At 36.8% G+C, this 13,084-nt stretch overlaps 1 protein-coding gene across 5 annotated transcripts in view; it reads left to right on the top strand.

Annotated features, from left to right (window-relative positions):
- The first annotated feature begins 1,309 nt into the window (after nucleotides 1–1,309).
- The window catches only part of HFM1 (helicase for meiosis 1), a 71,270-nt gene continuing 59,495 nt past the window's right edge, over nucleotides 1,310–13,084 (top strand). For 3 of the 5 annotated variants that reach the window (XM_054691721.1, XM_054691720.1, XM_037498408.2), the window contains exons 1-4: nucleotides 1,339–1,402; nucleotides 5,195–5,289; nucleotides 8,255–8,367; nucleotides 9,551–9,860. In XM_054691721.1, coding sequence (XP_054547696.1) covers nucleotides 5,219–5,289; nucleotides 8,255–8,367; nucleotides 9,551–9,860 — 494 coding nt within the window. In that variant the 5' untranslated portion in view covers nucleotides 1,339–1,402; nucleotides 5,195–5,218. The other 2 variants (XM_054691718.1, XM_054691719.1) reach the window with 2 other exon arrangements.

Raw genomic sequence — 13,084 nt, 5'->3', positions numbered from 1 at the left:
AACTTTTGTGTATCAAAGGCTACTATCAAGAAAACAGACTACCTAGTAAATGGAAAAATATATTTTTATGTAAACATGTCAGAAATCACATGCCTGATAAGAGATTCATGTCCAGAATATACTTTTTAAAATTCAATATATTTTTTTAAAACTCCTACAAGCCAATAATGAAAAGATAACACAAAAATCTGGCAAAGGACATGAACGGACATTTCTCCAAAGACGATTCAAATGATCATTAAATACGTGAAAAGTCATTAGGAAAATGCTAGTCATAACCATTACTAGAATGACTCTAACATTAAAAAAAAGGCAATTGTTGGTGAGCATGTAGAGAAATTGGACCCTCCTACATTATTAGTGCGGGTTCAAAATGGTACCACAGATGTGGCATCGGGTGATTTTTTTTAAAGACTAAACTTAAGAGTTAGCACACGACCCAGAAATTCCACTCCTAAGTATATATCTAAAGAATTGAAGGGGCCTCCCCGGTGGCGCAGCGGTTGAGCGCTGGGTTGCGAAGCTGCCTGCAGCCTCTGCAGCCGGTTCGATCCCCGGCTGCTCCCCGGCCACCGGAGGAGGGTCCCATATGGCGCGCAGACCTCTCCTGCCGCCCGCTGCTCCCCTCAGCAGTGTACTTCGGTCCTTCTGCCTGCTCTGCTCCCCGCTCTGGCTCTGGTGAATTCTCTCACCCTCCCACGCTTCTGACTGTACCCAGTGCATGTATAAACCAAACAAACAAATAATAAATAAATAAATAAATAAGACATGCCTCTAGAAAAATTAAAAAAAAAAAAAAAAGAATTGAAAACATGAACTCCAACAGAAGATATGAGTATTACACACACAACATTCAAAAGGTGGAAACAAAACAAATCTTCATTCATGGATGAATGGATAAACAAAATGTCGACTATTGATTAAATGGAATATTCACCCGTAAAAAAGAATACTATTTGATTTCATGCTGCAACATACATGAACTTTGAAAACAATTCACTACATGACGTAAACCAGCCACATAAAGACAAAATAGTGTCCTTCTACTTAGATGAGACACCCAGAACAGGCAGATTCATACAAAGGGAAGGTAGAACAGAGGTCACCAGGAGCTGGGGGAAGGATAAAGAGTTTTATTTAATGAAAAGAGCCCAGAGTCTCTTGCGAAATATTCAAACCTAATTACAAAATGTTCGAGGCAAAACAGGAGAGGCGGGAAGGGAGAGCTCGGGGACCCTGACGATCCATTGCTTGGAGCTCGGCTTAGCCGGCTGGGGGCGCGGCGGGGCGAGCGCATAGGCGCTCGGCTGGGTGGGCGTGAGTCGCGGGAAGGTGAGAAGTGGGAGGCGCGACGACGCCCTGCGGGCCGGTGGGGACCAGGGCTGTGGCCTCCCAAGGGAAGGTGGGGACGCGACCCCCCGGACCCCTTATCGAAGTCGGAGCCGTGGTCGACGTTTCGAGCCCGGTCCAGGGGGGCAGCGACGGGCCGGGGGCGGCATGGGGCGGCGCTCCTCGCGGCCTTTCCTGTCAGAAGTGGGGCGAGGCCTGCGGCCCGCCGGGAGCCGGCGTGTGGGGTCGGCGGCGCCCCACTGAGCCAACGGAACTGTGTTTTGTTTGGGGCGCTCCAGGATCCCCTAGTGTGTTTTCGGTGGGGTTTGGCCTCCCTGAGGGGGCGCTGCTGGGGCCCGCGCATGTGCTGCAGCCACCTGGTTCCACAGTGGGGAGTAAGATTCCAGGATCGAGTCTTGGGCCATTCCTGGCGCTGAAGGCTTCGGCCTTGCGGCTGCGACTCAGTGGGCGCTGTTAGACGTGGGTTGTTTACTAGGAGGCCCGCCTGGATTTTTTTTTTTTTTTTTTTAAAGCCAGAGCTGTGGGGGTGGTGAGAGGACTCACCAGAGACAGAGTGGGGAGCAGAACAGGCGGACTGAGGAAATACACTGCTGAGGGGAGCAGCGGGCGAGATAGGAGAGGTCTGCCGCGCCGTGTGGGTATCTCGCCTGCCGGTTGGGATCAAACCCGCGCTGCAAAGGCTGTGGACAGCTTCAAAGTGCTGCGCTCAACTGCCTGTGCCACCAGGGAGGCCCCCCTGTAGACTTCTTTTTTTTTTTTTAAAGATTTATTTTTATTTATTTCTGCATACCAGAGCTGAGGTACAGGCCAGAGGTGTGGAGGGGTGAGAAGATTCATCAGAGACAGAGTGGGGAACAGAACAGGCAGACTGACTGAAATACACTGCTGAGGGGAGCAGCAGGCGAGTCAGGAGAGGTCTGCTTTGCCATGTGGGTAGCTCCCTGGCCGGCTGTGCTGCAGGGGCTGTTGATTGCTTCATAGTACGGTGCTTAACCCCCTTGTGCCACCAGGGAGGACCCCACCTGGATAGTTTTGCTTCGGACCCTAATTTGTTTTCTTCCTGGAACCTTCAGGCCCAGCTGGCACTCCGGGGAAGGTGTGCTCTGGAGCCCGGACTGTGGCTTGCTGACCACGCTTCCTGGCCGGGACTGGGAGACTCGTGGTCCTTCGTTTCCATGTTGATTTTCTTACCTTGTCACATTTCCTGCAGTCACTTGTGATAGTTGGCTATTCCAGGGACTGTTGGTTTTGGCTTCTTCACGACTACTGATTCTGACAAAATCATTTATATCAGTTTCTTCTTCACTTTGGAAATAAGGAATGTTTCTGAGAGTAAAATTTGAGAGGATCACTAGTGGATCTGAGATTTTTAACAATAAATAAGGATTATAGAAGGTAACAAAAATACTTGTCACTCAGATAAATAGATAGTGACATCTCAACAGACAGTAAATTCTGTAGCCACAGAAATAGTTTAAGTGTTTTAATAGTTAAAGCAGAAGAAAACAGTTGAAAAATAAGTTTTTGCAGTGTTATTGTTCACTAATGCTGAAACTAAGACTTGTAATAAGTAATCTAACCTGAAAACTTACTCAGAAAAATCTAAATTTAAAACTAATTCAAATCTGTCATCTGTACTCGCAAACTCACTGAAAACATAGCAAAATCCATTTTAGAGTCTGTATTTAAAAAAAAATTACAAAAGTGACAAATTCAGGGTCTTACAGAACTTTTATGATTTGATTACATGTGTCTGAACTAGAAAAAAATGCATTTATAAATTGGTTCAAAATTGTTTTTAAAAAATTTAAAGGCTTGAAGGGTAAAATTTTAAGTTTCTGAGTTAACAGAAAATTATTTTTATAATCTGATAAATGCTAATGTATTTCTACAATGAATTCTTATGGACTTGGAGTCCATTAGTGAGAAAAAAGTACCTGCTTGCTCTAGAGGGAGATAATAAACAAGTAAACATATGATATACTGCCAGTTGTCTAATTAGTGCTGTGAAGAAAAAAAATGCAGAATAAAGGGACAGAGAATTACAGATAAGGGGTGTTTTTTTTTTTTTTCAGGTGGGTGCACCAGTACTAAAATACATACACAGTATTTTTATTTTGAACTGAACAAGTTATATTCTCTCTTATGCCAGAACTAAAAATCAAATAAACAGTTCATTTGAAAGTATTTGCTATTTATATAGGAGTTTTGTGATTAGTTTATGAAATAATTTTTTGAAACAAATATTTAAAATTTATATTTATGTGGCTTTGTTTGTGGTTTCTTTTAGAATAAAGAATTCAAGTACGTGCAGGTTAACCTCAAAGTTTTTTGTTTTTTTTTTTGAACATTTTATTTATTTTTTTTAAGATTTTTTTTTTAATAGAGGCATGTTTTTCTTTATTTATTTTGTTTGCTTGTTTGTTTGTTTTGTTTATACATGCACTGGGTACAGTCAGAAGCGCGGGAGGGTGAGAGAATTCACCAGAGCCGGGAGCAGAGCAGGCAGAAGGACCGAGGTACACTGCTGAGGGGAGCAGCGGGCGGCAGGAGAGGTCTGCGCGCCATGTGGGACCCTCCTCCGGTGGCCGGGGAGCAGCCGGGGATTGAACCGGCGCCGCAGAGGCCGCGGGCAGCTTCGCAACCCAGCGCTCTACCGCTGCGCCACCGGGGAGGCCCATTAACCTCAAAGTTTTCTACTTAAATTGTGAGGTAGCAAAACCATGGAAAAGTGGCCTGATGAAATTTAATTTTGAAGACTTTTATTTTCCAAATACTAGAACAGGGACATTTTAATTGCTACTTTTTGGATAATGTAGAAACATGATTAATATTTTTTATTTATACTTTATCAGGTAATTGTTTTCAAGATTTGAAATTGCTGATTGACTCATTTCTGCCTCCTGCCCCAACATCATCGGTTCCTGTTGTTCATATGAATCAAATTATTTTAGACATTTATAAAACCATGCAGATTTGTTTCGTTTTTGTTGTTTCTTCGGGTGATTTGTTCTTTTTTATTATTTCATTTGAGAAAAATGAAGAGGGCAATGCAATTAGATGGAAATGGGGGGAAAATGCAATAACTAAAACATTGAAAGACTCCACAACATTTTGGATAAGTAAGGACAACCCCAAAGTACTACACAAATTTAGCTGTCTTAGCTAGCACACACACACTTTCCCATTTATACTTATTCCCACTTTAGGGAGGACTCGAAATTCAAGAGACCAGATCTCACTTGGTAATACAGATTTCTCCACGAGATGGCACTCATCCAGTTTCAGTTTCTATCATAAGATTTGCAGTATATTGGCAATCACAAAATAAATAGAAATGTGATTTATATTTTATTATTGTGCATCTTATTTCATGTTTTGTCATACAGAATTTCCTATTGTGTTTCTCAACTTAGGGAAAAAATAGGATGTAGTGTTGATGTACAGGGGATGAACTGCAGTGTGAATTGTGTCTGTAGAAATGGTTCCGCTCTCCTTATCAGATTTATTCTGCCCTAGATTTTTCATTATAATCTAGGTTGTCATTGCTCAATGTTTTCACTCTTTACATTAGGTAACATCTCTGAATGTAAAAATTATCTTTTTAAAAAGGAATGTAAACATTTATGATATGTTCTATAATGTGAATGAAAATATATGCATGAGGGAGTAAACAACAAAGAATAATGTATTTGAATATTGAAGTACTTTGAAGGAAGTTGCAGAAGCTGCAACTCTAAAGGTAGCCTCTGGTTATTCTGGAAAGTTAGTGATTATAATTTATATATTCAGGAATATTTTCTACATCTTTGCAAATACAATATGAACTACTTTGTCTATACAGATTTGACAACTCCAGTTTTTAACAATGCTGAAATCAAATGACTCCTTGTTTTCTTTGGATAATTTGTTTTCTGAACAACCAACTGAAGCTGAAAAGTAAGTCTGCCTTAAAGAATATTAACTGTATTTTTTAGTATTTTTTATTTTTAAGGAGCTTTAATTTTCTCTCTGGTAAATAGACAAATGAAAAAAAATGAAAGTCGGGCCTCCCATGGTGGAGCAGCGGTTGAGCCCTGGGCTGCAAGGCTGCCCGCAGCCTCTGCAGCGCCGGTTAGTTCCCTGGCCGCCGGCGAGGGTCCCACAAAAAAAAAAAAAGAGGATAGTAGAATGACATTTTAGTTATATATTTGGTAAATATGGGATTCAGATATAAGGGAGTTATGAAGTTTAACATATTAAGTCTTCCAATTTTAAAAATGGAATAGATTCTTGCCTATTTGGCTTCTATTTAAATCTCAAAGGTAAAAGTTGGCAGTATGGTCAAAGAGAAATGGTTGTCTTTTGGAAAAGAATGGGCAATGTGCCAATAGCCAGGAGTGATAGGCAAATTTAGTGTAGGCATGAAGTAAGGGTAGAAATAAAGATATGGTAAAAAAAAAAAAAAAGATATGGCAAACGGAAATAAGCATAAAGAATAGGTAATATATTAAATACTGGCTTTTAAACATTTTCATATGAATCTTTCTCAATTCTAAGTTTTTTTAATGTATTTGTTCTATTTGTATTATCCTATTTTAATGAGGCATTGAGTGAATTATATTTATTGCTTCATTCCTTCATTCATTCTGTGTTAGTTCAAAGAGATTCCTCCCCTCCTTCTGTTATCTATTATAGACATACCAACAGACACACACAAGGGGGACTGTGATATTTATTATAGGTTCAAGTGATATATATTATAGGTTCAAGTACAAATTGGAAGGGAGAAAATCTCAGGGAATCCGGGGGAATTTCATAAGATACAATTTGAATTGAATTTTGAATGAACACAAGCTAGTACCTAAAACAGTGCCTGGCACATAGTACTTAGTGAATCATTGTTTTATTAGTGGATTAATGAATGAATAAAAACAGTAGCATTTCTTTAGGTGTATATGGGGGTAGGGAGGGTTTTAGGGCTGAGTAAAGGAAATAGTTTTGAACAAAAAGAAGGGACAGATTGTATTATCTACTTGTTATACAGCAAATATTTCACTTTGGCCCATGCTGTAAGGTGAGTGTAGGATAGTTCAAACTATAAGGAGGTCTAAAGTCACTAAGAAATTTGGCCTTAATTGGAAGCCACCAAAGTATCTTTGAGCAGAGTAATATAATGAAAAACAACTCCAAATTAATGTGATAGGAGCGTGTAAAATATCTTAGAGAAATTCTGAAGGCATTGAGGCCAATAAAGAGTCTTGGTTAGCATAGTAATAGTGGAAATATAAAGGAAATTAACAAATTCACGAAACATTGTAAGGCAGATTCAATTAAGACCTGGTATATATCCAGATATAGTGGGTTAAAAAGATTATTCTAAGATTTGGATCTTGGATAAAATGGACAATGATGATAGCTGGAGGCTGGGGGTGGCGGTGCAAAATAGAGAAGCCATAAGGAAGATTTGATTTCTGGGTTGCCTAAAGAGTAGAGCTAGATGTATACTTTTTATATCTTATTAGCATATTTCTTGGATGTTCTGGAATAGTCCCTGTGCAGAAAAGAGTTAACATAATAATCCTAAATGGCTGTCCCTGAAAAGGACTGCTTGCAATGTTGGCTTTGGCTAGAGTCTGAGAACCTAGATTTTAGGAAGGTTGCTACCATTAACAGATAATAGTGCCTCACTGAATAAACTATATTGTAATTTATGCTCAACACTTATTTTCTTTCATGCATCTGCATTTTAGGTGTGTGCCAGTCAGGGAATGCCTATGTGATTTAGCCACCAATAAAAATCCTGGGCATCAAGTCTCGAATATTTCTTCATTGGCAGTGTTTTGTGTAGTCACAACTCACTGCCAGGGGAATTAAGTATGTCCACTGGGAGAGGACCTTTCGGAGCTTGTGCTTGGTTCTTCCCGGTCTTCACCCCATAGTCATGAATAGAACTATATGCTCAGTCCTGTGAGTCATCTTAAGGAATCATTGACCCAGGGGTTGATAACTGGGAATCTTCAGACAAATACTAAATTTTAAGTACTTTGACCCATTGTCAGTCTGTCAGATATCATTAGATACTCTGTTGTAGATTTTTATTTGGAAAATGTAGCCATAGTGGCTATATATTAGATGTTATGAGAGGCAGAAGTAAAAGACCAGTTCTCACTTCCATGAGCTTCAGAACTAATTCATAAAATCCTTGGGACTTGGCATCAGTGGTGCTCTTGTCAACTTTATTTCTTGTCCTGTAGCACCTATCATTTTGTTCTAATGAAGAACAAGTCAGCATTGATAGGAAAGAAAACATTAAAGCAGGATCAGAGCTAAAAAATGAGAGGTAGTTAATAATGCTAAGAGGATGGCAAAAATTTCATAATTAGTTTAGGTTTACAAAATGATTGTCAGTTTAAACTGGTTTGTTGATTTTCTGCACTTTGTAGATGGTTATGGAATAATATCTGAGTTAGGATATTAATATATAATGATGCTCTGAGTGTGCTCTAGAGTACCAGGATTGGTGTCATTTACACACTGAGAGCCCATCACTAGTTGCAAGATATGTCATAACTAGTTTTTTGTGATAGCTAAGATGCTAAATTTTGAGAATAATTTATTCCTTTTTTATTTTATACAAGAGAAAATTTAAGATTCATGTCACGAGCATTTGAATTAGAGAGAGGAGATGGAGTTATAGCCTTTATTTGGGTAGCATATATCACATGACAGCGTCATTAATCCTATGACATACAAGGAAAAAAAAGATTGAGAACACTGTTGTATAGGGATAAATAAAAGTGGTGACAGAATGTTAATTTATACATTGTTTAAGAGTCTAATTGAATAATGTTTAATTTATAAATACATAGTTTTTGATGTTGTATCTTTATTAACATATCCACATTTTTGCATATTTATATAGCTATCCAGAAAATGAAAAATCACTGGATTTGTTTCTCCAGCCTGCTCCATTGATTTCAGAAATTCCAGACACTCAGGCATTAGAAGAAGAAATAGAAAGTTGTAAACTTTTAGGTAAATTATCACATATTTGTTGTGAAGCTAAACCCTTGTAGTTCATATTCATGTAAAAAAACTAAACACAATCAAATATTAATTATTTTAATGGATTATATGAAAGTCAGGACTATTCGAAATAGTGCTCACTAAATTTACAAACATTTTTCTTTCCATACAAACACATACATACATGTGCATACATATGCATACTTATATGCACACAACACAAAGCCACCTGTTCTATTCTGTAAATTTTTTCCCCTCTTATCTTTAAAACTATCACTTTTATTTAGTTTTTTCCTTTGTCTTGGTAGAATGCCTTGGCTTTGGAAACCAGATCCTGAAATAGATTGAGCAAAAAAAACAGGATTCAGATTATAAATTGATACTATTTTTATAAAGCTAAAAAAAGTATATTCAATTAATATATATGATCTAATGTGATATTGTTGGTAAAATTTTGAGTTTTATATAGATGGCAGATTCATATATGTACATTTTATTAAGTTTCATAACATTTTACACATAATAAATATTATACTTTCATGTGTATCAAATAACATATAGCACATATGAGATAGATACATGTATCTTATTATGTCTAAATAGTAAAACAAACTAAGCCCAAATAAGGCTTCCAAACTTATTCCAAACCTCTCACAATTGCTGGTAAAGTCTTTGTAAGGAAACCTTTAAAATTCTGCCACCCTCATGTAAACATTCCTTTACTTTGATTTTAGAAGCAAGACTACAAAATTAAAAGCACTGTACCATATATTTTAGTACTGAATCATATCAATAACATTTTATATGATTAATCATATTTCTGTATATAAATTAAATTTTCATAATTATATAATTATATTTCTTGTAGATAAAATAATTATTGCAATTATGGTTATTTCTGTGGGTCATGAATTAAATCTTTTATAATGTGGGGTTTTTTATTTATTTATAGGCTTAATTTCAGTAATTCTTAATTTTTGTATGCCCTTCACTGATATAATATAGCCTAAGAATAACAACCATATATGGCAGTACAGATTTTCTTCTTATTGTACTAATACTTTTCTTTTGACTTCAATACTTAACTAGTAAACTCTTTTGAAAATTTTAAAATTTAAAAATTTTCCACAATCATTTTGAAAACTTGTTTTTATGGTGAATATGTACTAATTAATATATTCCATTTTTGTAGCTCAGAAAAGGAGACCAAAAATGTTAACATCAAATTTGAAGATAACTCATGAAGACACAAATTCTGTTTCACCAATACAAAAGTTCCAGTTTGCCTCTCCTTCTAGAAAATATAAGGAAGATGATCTAAATTTAGGAGGAGAAGCTAATAATGATTTACCACATGTTCCTCTGAAGCTGACATATGGTTCTTCCCAGAACAGAAATAACATTGGCACTGGGATAGCACCTGAGAAAAATATTTCTGATGATGTAAAATTAGTTAATTTTATAGAGGATGAAGGAGCAAGCACATCAACCTTTAGAAAAAGGTAATTAATTAAATGAAATAAATAACACTGTGAATAAAGTTGAATATGTGTATGTCAAAAACATGAAGTATGGTAGAATTGTAATAAGAAAGGCTTCAACAACAAATAGAGGTCTACTACGTACCAGACACTGTTAATTCTGAGATTCTAACCACAAGTTGTTATTAAGCGCCTACAATGTAAAGAGAGAAAAAAAAAAAAGTAAATCTCTAGAAATAATTGATTAAATATAATTTTATATAACAATTATTTTGGTAAGTATATGGTTAGAGCAGAAATTCTTAAATATTTTGTTCCTAAACACTTTTACACTTAAAATGTTTTGAGGAGTCCCAAAAAGATTTTTTATTTATGGGGATTATATCTATTAATAATTAACCATATTAGAAATTAAAACTGAAAAATTAATATTTACTAATTTATTTAAATATTACTTTCAGTTGTTAACGTAAACAATGTATTTTTGTGGAAACATAACTTTTCTGGGGCCTCCCTGGTGGCCAGTGTGTTAGGTCTCAGTACTATGAAACTATCTGCAGCCACTACAGCATGAGTTTGATCCCTGGCCAGGGGGGTAACCCAAATGGCACAGTAGACCTCTCCTGTCTCGCCTGCTGCTCCCCTCAGCAGCATAGTTCAGTGGATTTGCTTGTTCTCTCCCCACCTGTGGCCTGTACCCCAGCTCTTGTATGCATAAATAAATCAATCTTTAAAAAAAAAACACATAACTTTGCTAAAAAAAAAAATTTAGTGAGAAGAGTGGTATTGTTTTACATTTTCATAAATGTCTTTAATGTGTAGCTGAAGAGAAAATGGTGGGATTCTCATATTTGCTTTTGCATTCAGTTCATTATGATATTACATGACTTTGAGCATCTAGAAAACTCTATGTGGTCTGGTGAGAGAATAAGAGCTAAGGTAAACAATTCTCTAATTGTATTATAAAAATAGTTTTGATTTTAGGAACTCCCTGAGAGAGTCTCAACCATCCTTGAGAACTACTATTAAGACATGTAACATGGGGACCTAATATGTTATGGAGAGTCAGGAAAAACTTCTCTGAAGTTTTCTGAAAACTTTCTGAGATTCTGAAAAGTGGTTAAACTAAATGCAAGTAAGAATGAGAGTGTTCCAGACAGGAGAAATAGTATGTATGAGACACCTAAAAATGCATAGCTTGACCTATTCTTAGAAAAGTTTCTTTAGTTTAGTAAGAAAGAATGCTGAGACGGTGACGGGTCTAGTCATTTAGAATTTTGTAGACTTGGTAAATATTTTATACTTAAATTATGGACCTACTGCATCACACTCACCTGGAGAGGTTATTAAAAATTTGGATTTCTGGATCCTACTGTGGACCTATTGAATTGCAGTTTACATAAAAGTGGGGTTGAGATCCAAGAATTCATTTTTAACAAATTTCCTAAATGATTTTTATGCACATTAATGTTTGAGAACCATTGTCTTAAGGTCTTGGGTTTTAATCAGAGAAGTAAAATTAAATTTTCTTTTTAAAACTCCATTTTGACCCCCAATATGATGAATTAGCAGGGAGTTACAATACACTGTGAAAACCCACTTCAAAAGTTTATTAGTCTAAAAAAAAAAAAGTTTATTAGTCTAGATGACAGATTGGTAACCTGATCTACAACCTTGGTAACAAAAATGGAAACAGGTCATAATTATTTATGAGCTAGATCCCATAGTACTTAGGTGATTATTGGATATGAGCTCTAACTGAGTTTTCTGGCGTGAGGCAAAATGATGAATAGTAGAATGCCTTTCAGGGTACAGAAAGCTATAAAAGAAGAACAGGCTTTGGGGAAGGTGATGAACACAGATAGGAACATGTTAATTTTATGTACTTATGACTTGTTCAAGTAGATAATTGGATATGTGGGTATAGGATTCAGAAGAGAACTAGTGCTAGTTTTTATTTATTTTCTTTATGAATTGAGACGAGGTCATCAATGGAGTTCGAGGAGGAATGTGGGAATATTGAGCAAGTATGTAAAGAGTGGAAAGAAATTATAGGGAATGAGAAAGCTATCTAATTAGACTAATGGTAGTATTGTTGGACACTGTAAAAGGGCCAGTTAAGGTTGATATCTGAATTTTTTAAAATATTTATTTATACAAGCACTGGGTACAGTCAGAAGCGCGGGAGGGTGAGAGAGAATTCACTCTGGTGAATTCTGCTCCCTGCCAGAGCAGGGAGCAGAGCAGGCAGAAGGACCGAAGTACACTGCTGAGGGGAGCAGCAGGCAGCAGGAGAGGTCTGCGCGCCGTTTGGGACCCTCCTCTGGTGGCCGGGGAGCAGCCGGGGATCGAACCGGTGCTGCAGAGGCTGAGGGCAGCTTCACAACCCAGTGCTCAACCGCTGTGCCACCGGGAGGCCCTGAATTTTTTTTTTTAACATTTTAAAAGGACATGTTTATTAGGACGAGGAGAAAAAGAGAGAGGTACCTGTATAGTCACAGGCAGTCAGGAGAGCTGCCTCTCATGTCTGAATTTTTTATAGCAGTTTGTAGTAGTATAATTCATACACTATAAAATTCATATAAAATTCACTTTTTTGAAGTGTACAATTCACTGGTTTTTAGAATATTTACAGAATTGTGCAGCCATCACTACTATATAATTTTAAAACATTTTCATTACTCCCAAAGAAACTCTATATACATTAACAGTCACTGCCTTTTCCTCCCTCTCCCATAGTGCCTGGCAACCTCTAATTTACCTTCTGTTTCTATGGATTTTCCTTTCTGGACATTTCATATAAGTAGACTCATACAATATTTAGCCTTTGGTGTCTGGTTTCTTTCACTTAGCACAATGTTTTCAATGTTTATCTGTGTTATGTCATATATTAGTACTTTATTCTTTTTTTATAGCCAAATAGTATTTCATTGAGTGGATATACTACATTTTGTTTGTCCATGTCCAGTTGATGAACATCTGAGTTGATTCTATTTTTATAAATAATGTTATGAATATTTGTGCACAAGTTTTTACCATCCTCATTACTTGCCTTTTGTGAGTGTTACATTAGAAACCTTAATGTTCGCTTCACTTCACCCCGAGGGCTCTTATGAAAAAATTATTTTGATTGTCTTTTTAACAGTCATATATAGTTACATTGCAATCATAAAGATGGTCTTTCTGGGTTTTCCAGAACTTTGCAAAGAATTATTTCTTATAGTAATATGATTTTTGGATAGTGT

Source organism: Talpa occidentalis, unplaced genomic scaffold, assembly GCF_014898055.3.
Source record: "Talpa occidentalis isolate TD23 unplaced genomic scaffold, MPIMG_talOcc4v2.1 talOcc4.9, whole genome shotgun sequence".
In the NCBI taxonomy this organism is placed as follows: domain Eukaryota; kingdom Metazoa; phylum Chordata; class Mammalia; order Eulipotyphla; family Talpidae; genus Talpa; species Talpa occidentalis.
Note: the sequence above shows the minus strand (reverse complement) of the source record. Positions and strands in the feature narration are given on the sequence as shown.